General features: G+C 42.8%; 1 protein-coding gene across 1 annotated transcript in view; it reads right to left on the bottom strand.

Moving 5' to 3' along the window:
• LOC120944183 (rac GTPase-activating protein 1-like) overlaps positions 1-14,063 on the bottom strand; it is a 113,448-nt gene that overhangs the window by 49,529 nt on the left and 49,856 nt on the right. The window contains exon 8 of the mRNA XM_040358124.1: positions 5,481-5,595. Coding sequence (XP_040214058.1) covers positions 5,481-5,595 — 115 coding nt within the window. The remainder of the gene's footprint in view (positions 1-5,480; positions 5,596-14,063) is intronic.

The following is a 14,063-nucleotide window of genomic DNA, read 5'->3' as shown; positions in this document are numbered from 1 at the left end:
GAGGGGACCTGTGTCAGAGGTATCTTTCTGCGCCTCATTGAGAGGGGCCTGTGGCAGAGACTTTCTCCCAAGTTCACCAAGGAGGGTCTGTGGCAGAGACTTATTCCTATAATTGTTCAAGTGATACTCCGGCTGCCAGGTCAGTGAGAGAGGCCTGTCCGGGTACACTGAACCCCCTGCGGTAGGAGTGGCGCAGAGAAGTGTTAAGTTTGGGAGCAGGACGATTTTCTATCATTACGCCTGAATCTGCTGTTCTCCCTAATACAACTTTACTTTCCTTACCACAAGTTTACTGTTTTTACCCGGCTGGGTAATAAAGAGCACAGCAAAGAGCACCTGTCTGGACATTCCTTTACTTCTACTATATGCAATGCGCATCATTCACCCCTAGGAATTTCGGAGGAGCCACGAGGTAACACGCCGCCCAAAATTCCAGCGGCTCCACTGGGGGTAATGCTACATATACTTAATTAAGAAACAGGCCCTTCTATTGCTCTCGGTCTCTTACAAATCTCCAAATTCCTTTTTTGCTGTGAGCTGACTTCCTGTTAGAGCGTGACTATGTTCGTTCTTCATGGTTCCCCTGTATGTAGGAACGTATATATATTTTTTTATAAAAAATAAATTAAAAAAAGGGGGGTTGCCATCTGGGGCCATGTGGGCCTCCAGGCCCCTGGGAACCTCCAGACCCCTTACAGGTGTACTGCCTGTACCCCCCCCCCCCGATGGCGGCCCTGCATGTGAGCCCTAAATGGGGGCAGAGGAGACTTAAGAAGGTGGGGGGGGACCAGGAAATCAACACTTCCAGAAGAGTTCATTTCCCAGCGGCGGTCAGGGGACGAGAACTGATGATGGAAGCAGTGCCAGGACCAGGAAAAGTGAGGATTGTTTTATTAGTAACAAAGCTTTTAAAGATTACTTTTTCGCAACGGGGTCCCATTAAGAACGGCCAGCGTGGCAAGATCCAATAAAGCGCATTTAAAAATGGATTGGACGCCTTCCTTGCCGGTAATGGAATTTGCATCTAAAACTAATAGGACTGATCAGCTTAGCAATTGATTCACGGAACAAATTTGGCAGCCATTGACGAAGTCAAGGGTTACCACCCCTCCCCCCACCCCTCCATTATGGAAACTGTCAAAGTAGTGTTTCGCAATGCCTTCTAGAACAACACTATTAAAAGAGTAATATAATGGGTATAAAAAAGGCACTGGAAAAAAACTGTTGCTGTCATCACAATTCAAACACCTTTTCATTTTAATTAAGACTCCAAAAATTCAGCACTAAAATCAATTAAAGCCAAAAATATGATTTATTGGTGCAAAAGAATAAAGCTAAACATCTGACATATATTTAAAACAGGGTTCATTGGATATATTGAGAGCAGCGCAGCCATTGGCTTGCACTGCTGTCAATCAACTCCAATGACGAGAGGGCTGGGGGGCGGGGCCAAGTTCTGTAGTTGGCGGCTATGGACGCCGAAAACAGGACTCGGGAGCGTGCCCGCAAGGTAACCCCCTTGGAAAAGCGCTTCCCAGGGGGGTTAGCTGATGCGAAGAGGAGCCGAGAGAGCTGCCGAGGGACCACCAGAAGACGAGGTTCGGGGCCACTCTGTGCAAAACGAACTGCACAGCGGCGGCAAGTATGAGAGGTTTGTTATTTAAAAAATAAAATAAAAAAATAATTTAAAACCTTCAGTAACCCTTTAAATGACTGCTTAGTATCTGTAGTATATAGACCAATATCCTGAAGAAGCATGACAACATGGGAAACACGTTGTCCAAAGTGTAAAATTGCTACATTGTTAACAGTCCTCAATTTGGTGGTCATATATGAATAAGCTGTGATTATTGTGAAAAACAGATTATACATATATATATATATATATATATATATATATATATAAATAATCTTTCACAGCCTATTCAAATATACCCATCAAATTGAGGACTGCCCAGAGGCGATTCAGTTCGCATGTGCCGCGCTATATTTCATTCATTCATATAGAGATTTTACACTTTGGGCAACGCGTTTCCCATGTTTTCATGCTTCTTGTGGATCACTGTAAAATAGTAAATATATGCAATTTATTGTCATTATTGCTGCCATTATTGTTACTTTATACCATATTTTACAGAACACAATCACACCGATGACGACCGCACCATATATTGACCAAATATTTTACCACAGTCCTGAAAAAGCATGAAAACTTGCTAAATTGTTAACAGTATTTTTAAGATTATATATGCATAAGCTGTGATATATACAGTATAACCACTTAAGCCCCGGACCATATTGCTGGTCAATGACGGGTCCACTTTTTGTGATTCGGCACTGCGTCGCTTTAACTGGCAATTGCGCGGTCGTGCGACGTGGCTCCCAAACAAAATTGGTGTCTCTTTTTTCCCCACAAATAGAGCTTTCTTTTGGTGGTATTTGATCACCTCTGCGGTTTTTAGTTTTTGCGCTATAAACAAAAATAGAGCGACAATTTTGAAAAAAAAGATTTTTTACTTTTTGCTATAATAAATATCCGACAAAAATATATATATATAAAAAAAAAATTTCCTCAGTTTAGGCCGAATTGTATTCTTCTACATATTTTTCGTAAAAAAAAATTGCAATAATCGTTTATTGATTGGTTTGCGCAAAAGTTATAGCATTTACAAAATAGGGGATAGTTTTATGGCATTTTGATTAATATATTTTTTTTACAAGTAATGGCGGCGATCAGCGATTTCTATCGGTACTGCGACATTATGGCGAACACTTCGGACACATTTTTGGGACCATTGGCATTTTTATAGCGATCAGTGCTATAAAAATGCATTACTATAAAAATGCCACTGGCAGGGAAGGGGTTAACACTAGGGGGCGAGGAAGGGGTTAATTATGTTCCCTGGGTGTGTTCTAACTGAAGGGGGGTGGGACTGTCTTGGGGAAATGACTGATCGCTTTTTATACATTGTATGAACAGAAGATCAGCATTTCTCCCCGACAGGACCGGGAGCTGTGTGATCACGCCCTATTGGCTGAACGGCGAGATGACGTATACCTACGTGATCTCGCCCAGCAGAGCCGACCTGCCGCCGGCGGCTGGTCGGCAAGCAGATATATAAAAACAGTCTTAAAGTGATACTAAAAAGTTATTTTTATTTATTATTTTTTTAAATAACAAACACGTCATACTTATCTGCTCTATGCAGTGGATTTGCACAGCCTAGATCCTCCTCTTCTCAGGCCCTTCTCTGATGCTCCTGGCCCCTCCCTCCTGCCAAGTGACCACACAGCAAGCAGCTTGCTATGGGGGCACCTGAGCCGAGGCACTGCTGTGTCTCCATTCAGACACAGAGCCGCGGCTTGGCCCTGTTCCCGCTCTCGCCTCCCTGGCTCACTGACGGATTGAAAACAGCAGGAGCCAATGGTGCCTGCTACTGTGTTTCAGCCAATCAGGAGACTTTGTGGCTCTCATGCACATCGCTGGATTGAGATGGGGCTCAGGTAAGTATTAGGGGGGTTGCTGCACACAGAAAGCTTTTTATCTTAATGCATAGAATGGATTACAATAAAAAAAAGTCAGCCTTTTGAACCATGTGCTAGTATAGCATAGTATATGTTTTGCTATATTCTTTTGTACCAGCCATATTTTTGGTTTGTTTTGGTTATTATAGTACTGGGGTGTTGTATTTTAAGGTCCTAATATAAAAATATGTTTTTACGTTAAATGCCAACTCCAAAATATCCTGACCATTTCCCCCAACCCAACTGCACATAGCGGCCATGATGCCCCTTCTTCCGGTAAGGGTCCCCACCTCTGGGTCACCTGCTTTAATCCCTTCCCACCCACCTCAATGTCCCAAAAGGTTCTGAATTCCCAGGGCACAGGAAGGGAATGTCATTACATAACAACTGTGATTGGCTCTCATGGTGGTCACATTATTGGGAGCTAATCTTGCTGGCTACTGATCGTTAATAGGGACCAAGAGATGTCTGACAGCTCGGCCTCTGTGCTGGGGATGTGCCCTCACCATAGAAACATTGGCGGCCCAGCGATGTATATGCACAGGGTGTGGGGGTTAAAGACTACCATTTTGCGACCCGCATGTAAATTCGGGAAATTCGAAAATTCGGAATTCGGAATTCCGGATTTCCAGAAAAGCCAAAAACTATTTTTTTTTTAAATTTAAAAATAAATTTACCATTTTCGAAATTCAATTTTTAAATATTCGAAATTTCGAATTTTTAAATTTCGAATTTCGGAAATACGAAAATAAAAAATTCGAAAAAAAAAAATTGCATATTTCGAAAATTAAAAAAACCAACCTTTAGTGTCCCTTTAACCTGTGTCAGCCCCCATAACACATGCGGGTAGACATGTGCAATTCGTTTAGTTTCTAATTAGTTTTTAACGAAAATTCGTTAATTCCGAATTTTCGTATTTCCGAATTTTTTATTTTCGGAATTCCGAAAATTTAGAATTTTTCAATTTTCGATTTTTTTTTTTCGAGTTTTTCAACTCGAAAAAAAAACAAAAATTCGAAAATTGAAAAATTCTAAATTCTAAATTTTCGGAAATTCCGAAAATAAAAAATTCGGAAATACGAAAATTCGGAATTAACGAATTTTCGTTAAAAACGAATTAGAAACTAAACGAATTGCACATGTCTACCCGCATGTGTTATGGGGGCTGACACAGGTTACAGGGACACTAAAGGTTGTTTTTTTTAATTACAAACATGTTTGTTTTGCACAGAGGGGCCCCCGATTCTGGTCTTCTGGGGTCCCTCTGCGTCTGTCTCGGTTCCTCTCTGCATCAGCTAAACCCCTTCATGCAAAGCTCTCTCCCAAGGGATTTAGCTTGAGGGTGTGCTCCGGTGAGACAGTCGGCGACTATAGCCGCCGACTGTATCACTCGGCCCCGCCCCCCGGTGCGCCGCGTCATCGATTTGATTGACAGCAGCGGGAGCCAATGGCTGCGCCGCTATCAATCAACCAATAAATGAGTCGAGAAGCCCAGCCGAGAAGTCAGCGCGTTCACGGCGCTGGACTTTCGAAGGGTCAGGTAAGTAAACAGGGGGGCGCTGGGGGGGGGGGGGGGGGGGGGTGCTAATCCTCGGATGTTTTTTCACCTTAATGCAAAGAAGGTGAAAAAACATGTACCCTTACAACCCCTTTAAAGCAGAAACATCCAAGGGCCCATTCACATGGGGCGCAGACATGCGTCTCCCATGCAGGGCCCTATTTTTTTTACCGGCAGCCGTGCATTTCCTTGCTGGGTCCTGCACAGGAGACATGACACCCTGTGTGAACGAGGCCTAAAAAGTGGAATAAATATAATAATAAAAAAAGTGATCTGGGAAGCTGAAAAGATGATTATACTTCCCAGATGTAAATGTGGTATCTATACTGTGAATGTGGCCTTGGGAGCCACAAATAAATGAATGTACAGTGGAAGCCCTTCAAGATATCTGAAATACCAAACACTGATGACAGAGGACGACTCTTCCGGGATCGGCGGCGCGGCACAGGCTCCATGCCGGAGGTGGCATGGATGGGACCCCCGTCTGAGATCAACATCACGGCTTCTTTGATCTGCAAATAAATGTAGATTGTAAAAAAGGAACAACCAATAAAAAGGCCACAATGGAGACATTTGTAATAAATATGTATGATCTTTACTTTATATAACACTTCCATATTTTTGTAATATATTAAAACAAGCCAAAAAAGGGATACTACTGTCCATAGTAGAATAAAAAAAAAAAAAATAATAATATATATATATATATATATATATATATATATATATATATATATATATATATATATATATATATATATATATATATATATATATATATATATATATATATATATATATATAATATTTTATTTATTTATCAAGTACGGTATATATACACTGGCACTGTTTACCATTAACACCTTCATGACGGATGGCAAACCACCTAAAAAACAGATTTGCCATTTTGACCAGTGATAGTAAAATTATACATATCACCACAGCCAGGGCTGCTGTTAGAAATCACGGGGCCCCGTACAGCCTACCTGGTAGGGCTCCCCCTCAAATATATATATATAAAAAAAAAACATTTTCACAATAAATATACTAAAATCATTCTTAGCGGACACACAGATAAAACAGAGTCTGAAAGAGAGGCTCAGTCCTTAAAGCGGGGGTTCACCCTAAAAAAAAAAGTTCTAACATTGCATGGAGCTGACCTATGAGACCGACAGTATGCTGTTTTTTTTGCGTACATACCATTTTAGGGCTATTTTCACCCCCGGCCTCTCCGCGGGAGTGGGCGTTCCTAATCACAGGCTGTGATAGACGTGCTTCCGACCGGCGCATACTGCGCGTCACGAGTTGCCAAAAGAAGCCGAACGTCGGTGCGGCTCTATACGGCGCCTGCGCACCGACGTTCGGTTAACACTTAACAGCATTGTAAAAATATATAAAAAAAAAAAGACACATTAAAAAATAAAATTATTATTAATTTTATTATTCTTTTTCAAGAATTCTTTTTTACAATCGACCTTATTATTATTAAATTATTATTATTATTATTATTATTATTATTATTATTATTAATAATAATAATAATAATAATAATAATAATAATAATAAATTAAAAAAGGTCAATTGTAAAAAAATATAAAAGAGACATTAAAAAATAAAATTATTATTAATTTTATTATTCTTTTTCAAGAATTCTTTTTTACAATTGACCTTATTATTATTATTATTATTATTATTATTATTATTATTATTAATAATAATAATAATAATAATAATAATAATAAAAAATTAAAAAAGGTCAATTGTAAAAAATATTTATTAATATTTTTTTTAAATAAAATAGTAATATTTGAAGGGGGGTCCCTGTCAGGTAGGCTGTACTGGGCCCTGTAATTTACTAACAGTAGCCCTGTGCATAAGATCCACATTTGTAAAAACTGAGCAATGTTGGTCAATCCACATAAATACAAGTTAATCCTGAAAACTGGTGAATTACACTGAAATCTCCGGATTGGGGAGAAGCCGCCGTCCCGCATCTCAATTGCATTACGCCGAACGCTGGAGAGGTCCTCCTTTTAAAACATTATCGGACGCAGAGGCGCTGAATTGCTTTGAAGTCTGAAATCAATTTTTTCGTCTTTCAAAACACATTTCATCACTTTTTTTTCCTCTCTTCTGTTACAGAAATCTATTTACTCCCATTAAAGCCGCATTCTAAACGGATGGGAAAACCAATCAGCGTCAGCGACAAGTCGCATGATACAGGTCCAATCCTTTTATCTCAGGAACCCCGGCTTACTGACCTGTAATAGGGGATTACAACAAACACCATCGCTTCTTTATCCCCTTCTCCGCTCCACCGGAGCCAATGTTCACGGCTCCGGAGTCAGGGAGGACGGGGAGTTTAAAGGGATCGTCCACCTCTGGAAGACATGAAGCGCTGGTCTTATACAACAACTACTTAAAACACACAGGACGGGATTACTTAGGGCGCAAGTTCTTTATTCAGAAAGAACTTGCGCCCTTAGTTACGGCGGCGTAACGTATGTGTTGCGGCATAAGGCCGCGTAATTCAAATGGGGATGTAGGGGGCGTGTTTTATCAAAATTTGGCTTGACCCCGCGTATTTGACGTTTTTTTTTTAACGGCGCATGCGCCGTTCGTGAAAACATCCCAGTGCGCATGCTCGAAAATACGCCGCAAAACGTCATTGCTTTCGATGTGAACGTTAATTACGTCCAGCTGTATTTGCGAACGACTTACGCAAATGACGTAAAAAATGTCAAAACTCGGCGCGGGAACGACGGCCCTACTTAACATAGGATACGCCGCACATACCCCTCATATAGCAGGGGTAACTTTACGCCGGAAAAAGCCGAACGCAAACGACGTAAAAAAAAAAGCGCCGGGCGGTCGTTCGTTTCGGAATCGGCGTAAATAGTAATTTGCATATTCCTCGCGTAAACAAACGGAAGCGCCACCTAGCGGCCAGCGTGAAATTGCAGCCTAAGATACGACGGTGTAAGACACTTAGGCCCCGTACACACGGTCGGACAAAACCGATGAGAATGGTCCGACGGACCGTTTTCATCGGTTTACCGCTGAAGTGGCCTGATGGTCTGATGTGCGTACACACCATCGTTCCAAAAACCGATCGGGTCAGAACGCGGTGACGTAAAACACACGACGTGCAGAAAAAAACAAAGTTCAATGCTTCCAAGAATGCTTCGACTTGATTCTGAGCATGCGCGGGTTTTGAACCGATGCTTTTCTGTACTAACCATCGGTTTGGTCCGATCGGGCAGCGTCCATCGGTTCGGTTTTGAAGCATGTTTTAAAATTTTGGACCGAAGGAAAACAGACCGATGGGCTATACACACGGTCGGTTTGGTCCGATGAAACTGAACTTTGGTTCATTCTCATCGATTTTGTCCGACCGTGTGTACGGGGCCTTACACCTGTCGGATCTTAGGGATATCTATGCGTAACTGATTCTATGAATCAGGCGCATAGATACGACCGACCGCAGTCAGAGATACGACGGCGTATCTTTCTGAATCTGGCCCACAGATTTTTTTCACTTGCCAGGTTCTCTGTATCCGGTTGTTCTTATATCCTCCAATGGTGACATTTATTTCTCTAATCTTTGACCCCTTGCTGATGCAAAGTCCACAGCTACTACTCATTTAGTACTCCATAAATGGAGCTTACGGGTGCTTGAGTCGCACATCGGAGAGTAATAATCCATAGAGATTATCCACACAACCGATGTCGCTCTGAAATCTTGCCTTTTTTTTCCCCCAGGAAACCACAATGTACAATACGCAAATAGTGAGTTGACGTGTTTCAGCCAGCATGGCCTTATTCATAGTTATGATCAAGGCCATGTAGGATGAAAACGCATTGACTAAAATCTTGCTTTAATTTAGGAAACCATATTGTACAATATGCAAATACAATCAGTTGACGTGTTTAAGTCTACAAGGCCACCTTCATAGCTGTGTTTTTAGACTACATGGCTTTAATCATGTCAACTGACAGTATTTGCATATTGTACATTGTGGTTTCCTAAATAAAAGCAAGATTTTAGTCAATGCGTTTTCATCCTACATGGCCTTGATCATAACTATGAATAAGGCCATGTTGGCTGAAACACGTCAACTCACTATTTGCGTATTGTACATTGTGGTTTCCTGGGGGGAAAAAAGGCAAGATTTTAGAACGACATCGGTTGTGTGGATAAACTCTATGGATTATTACTATCCGATGTGCGACTCAAGCACCCGTAAGCTTTCCAAAAAGCGGAGGTTCCATTTTTGTGTGGACCTCCGCTTTAAATAAAAGCAAGATCTTAGAGCGACAATGGTCATCTGTATGGATTTTAACCCCTTCGTACGTTTATATACAGCCTGCTTTTCCAGGGGTTATGTTCCAAAAATAATCCATACAGACCCACTACTTAATTATGAATTACTTACCCGAGATTGAAGCCCCTGCAGCGGTCCTCGTTCCCCTCCTTAGTCGCTGCCATGATACCCGGAGTGACTTCCGGAGCTGCGATGACGTCACGCTGCCAGTCACGGCACGATCGCCTTTAGAAACGACACGCTCGCCGTTTCTAAAGGTTTCCACAGTGCGCCTGTGCCGTTGTCTACGGCGCATGTGCCTTTTATTTTTGAAAGATTTACTATAACATATTTAAGTTCACACAAATAAAACACCCTTATTTTTTAAATAGAATATAAGAGGTGAATTTGCGTTGGATAAATAGATGCCGAACAGATCTTAAAGCAGTTGCATGTCTATAAAAAAAGAAAAAAAAAACACCACCACCTGTAAGAGCCGGTTCACACTGGGGCGACTCGTCAGGCGGCTCAGCTGCCTGACGAGTCGCGTCCCATTCAATGCGATAGAACCATTCTAATAGGAGCGACGCAAGTTCTTGTACGACTTCGGGGGCGGCTCGGGGCGATTTACATTGACTTCTATACAGAAGTAATTTTGCTAATCGCCTCTGAAGTAGTCTTCAGGACGACTTGCAGAGTCGCCCCCAAAGTCGTGCCGCCGTAAGTGTGAACCGGCTCTGAGGCAAAAGGCATAATGAGCCAGTATGCACCGCATACTAGCTCATTATGAAATACCTGCCTTAGAAAGAAGTGCCGGCATCGCCTCCTGGTCACCACTGGGGGAGCCGACATGTTCTCTTGGCGTTTCTTCCGGTTTGCGGCTCCGGCGCTGCGAGTAGCCGCATGCGCGCAGGAGTTTTCTTCCAGCAAGAAGCTCCAATTTTCCGTCAGCATCCGCCGAACTTTCAGAGTGCATGCGCTGCTGACATCAGCGATTGCATGCACGGTGAATATCTCCTAAACCGCACAGGTTTAGGAGATATTCATTTTACCTCCATGTAAGCCTTATTAGACATGTGCATTTGTTTTCATCCGAATGCATTTTCGTCCGAATTTTGGGGATTTTTGCATTTGTTTTAACAAACGATAACGAACGCGCAGAATCCGAAATCTGAAAGATCAGAAATAAAAAATGATTCATTTTCTTTTCGTTGCGACAACAGTTAGATATAGATAGAAGATTCGACATGACGGTGACAATAGAGATCTGTGTCTATCGAATCTGCGGCCAAAAACATACGATCGCCGCAAGTGGACATTTATGGTCAAATGCTCCACCCATAGGCTATAGAAGAATTCCAATGTTGGTTGACTAGTAATAATAATAATTATTAACCACTTCCGGACCGCCGCATGTACATTTACGTCGGCAGAATGGCACAGACAGGCACATTGGCGTACCTGTACGTCCCTGCCTAGACGTGGGTCGGGGGTCCGATTGGGACCCCCCCCCGTACATGCGGCGGTTCCCGTGGCTTCAGGAGCGATCTGGGATGAGGGCGCGGCTTTCTAGCCGCCCCCTCGCGATCGCTCCCCGGAGATGAAGAACGGGGAGAGCCGTATGTAAACAGTCTTCCCCGTGCTTCACTGTGGCGGCTGCATCGATCGTGTGATCCCTTTTATAGGGAGACACAATCGATGATGTCAGACCTACAGCCACACCCCCCTACAGTTGTAAACACACACTAGGTGAACCCCAACTCCTACAGCGCCCCCTGTGGTTATCTCCCAAACTGCAACTGTCATTTTCACAATAAACAATGCAATTTAAATGCAAAAATGTGTCAAAATTGTCCGAAGTGTCCGCCATAATGTCACAGTCACGAAAAAAATCGCTGATCGCCGCCATTAGTAGTAAAAAAAAAAAATTAATAATAATAAAACTATCCCCTATTTTGTAAACGCTATAAATTTTGCGCAAACCAATCGATAAACGCTTATTGCAATTTTTTTTTTACCAAAAATAGGTAGAAGAATACGTATCGGCCTAAACTGAGGAAAAAAAATGTTATATATGTTTTTGGGAGATATTTATTATAGCAAAAAGTAAAAAATATTGCATTTTTTTCAAAATTGACGCTCTATTTTTGTTTATAGCGCAAAGAATAAAACCGCAGAGGTGATCAAATACCACCAAAAGAAAGCTCTATTTGTGGGGAAAAAAGGACGCCAATTTTGTTTGGGAGCCACGTCGCACGACCGCGCAATTGTCTGTTAAAGCGACGCAGTGTCGAATTGTAAAAACCCCTTGGGTCATTTAGCAGCATATTGGTCCGGTCCTTAAGTGGTTAAATATAATTATTACTAGTGTCATACAATATTAGAATTCTACTATAGCCTGTGGGCGGAGCATTCGACCGGAAATGTACGATTGCGGCGTCGTACAGTTTAGCTGCTCCGTCGGATCTTCTTAGAACTTTCGACAGACGCCATAAGCCTTCAATGACAGATTCAACCTTAATTCATTTGGATTTTCGGACTAATGCATTTTTTTAATGAAACAAAAATAAATAAAAATGAATTTCAGGAGTAACTAAATAAATGTATTTTTTGGAAACTGAAATTCCGAAACAAAACATTTCAGTGTGCACATGTCTTATTATAGGTTTACCTGTAGGTAAAAAATGTGAAAGCTGGGTATACAACGGCTTTAAAATATACTGGCAAGCTGCAACATATTACACTTTTTTTGGGGGAGCTTGGATACATTTTAACAAAACCCAGTGAAACTACAGTGTGGTGCCGTTTATGTCCAGTAGGTGGCAATCTCACCCTTCACTAGAGGAAGGGAGCGGAGATCTGGGGGCACGTAGGTAGTAAATTGCGCCGAGATGTATATCACGGATTAGTCAGTGGGAATTTTAGCAGTCATTGGATGCCGGACTGCAGCACATACACAGCTTTGGCTGGACGGGTGACAAAATTCCTGAGTCTCCGAATGATTGTGCCATAGGGTTGTCACCTCATCCCTTTAAACCCGAACACATATGAATTACACAGGTTCTGAGGCTAATTCAATGGAGATAAAGCACCAAGTGATTTTTAATTACCACCTTAATCAGCCTCAGAACCTGTGTAATTAATACGCGTTAGGGTTTAAAGGGATAAGGTGGAGACCCTAATGTACAAGTGAGAAACAACCAAAGCTCTACCGAAGACTGAGAATTCTAAAAATCTACAGAAAAAGGCGCACAACGAGCGGACGGGGTCACGTTCAAAGCTTTGGATGTTAATGCATTTTATCATTCACACACACACACACACACACACACACACATATATATATATACACACACACACACACACACACACATATAGGCGTGCGCACAGGGTGTACATACTGTGTCAAACGTGCACTAACGCACAGAAAAATACAGCATTAAATGGCACATAACACTGAAATATACAACGTTAAACATGCACTAATGCACAGAAATATATTGCGTTAAGCGTGCACTAATGCACAGAAATATGCTGCATTAAACGTGCAGTATCGCACTGGAATATACTGTGTTAGACATGCAGGAATGCACAGAAACATACTGCGCTAAACATGCAGTAATGCACGGAAATAGACCCCTGATATTTCATCAAAGCTCCCCAATGGGGCTCCTAAAATCAAAAAATGTATTAAAAATAAAAACTACTGACACCATCCACTGCCCTGCTGACACCATCCACTGCCCTACCGACACCATCCACTGCCCTACCGACACCATCCACTGCCCTACCGACACCATCCACTGCCCTACCGACACCATCCACTGCCCTACCGACACCATCCACTGCCCTACCGACACCATCCACTGCCCTACCGACACCATCCACTGCCCTACCGACACCATCCACTGCCCTACCGACACCATCCACTGCCCTACCGACACCATCCACTGCCCTACCGACACCATCCACTGCCCTACCGACACCATCCACTGCCCTACCGACACCATCCACTGCCCTACCGACACCATCCACTGCCCTACCGACACCATCCTCTGCCCTACCGACACCATCCACTGCCCTACCGACACCATCCACTGCCCTACCGACACCATCCACTGCCCTACCGACACCATCCACTGCCCTACCGACACCATCCACTGCCCTACCGACACCATCCACTGCCCTACCGACACCAAACTCTGCCCTTCTGACACCAAACGTATACTGTATATGCACATGCAAATATGTTTGATCTTTGGGGTGCACACCCTAATGCAGTAGGCTGTGCACACCTATGTATATATATATACATACATACATACATACACACACACACACACACACACACACACACACACACACACACACACACACACACACCGTATATATTGTGGTATAACGCGCTCCCGCGTATACCGCGCACCCCTAAAGTTGCCCCCGAAATTCCTGTAAAAAAAAAAAAAATGTTATATGATTTTATTACTTACAGTTTTGGTGTCTTCCCAGCGTCCATCGTACGGTCCGGCGTCCGTCTGCGGCCTCGATGGTGTCCTCCCGGCTTCTCCAGCTCGCGCCTCAAGTCGAACGCCTCCGCCGACATATACCGAGTGCAGTACACTCGGGTACATTCAGCAAGGCTCGGCTTCACTCGCGCTCACGCTCTGTGACGTTTA

This window comes from Rana temporaria, chromosome 6, assembly GCF_905171775.1.
Source record: "Rana temporaria chromosome 6, aRanTem1.1, whole genome shotgun sequence".
In the NCBI taxonomy this organism is placed as follows: Eukaryota; Metazoa; Chordata; class Amphibia; order Anura; family Ranidae; genus Rana; species Rana temporaria.
The sequence above is the reverse complement of the archived record's forward strand: the minus strand, read 5'-3'. Positions and strand labels throughout refer to the sequence as shown.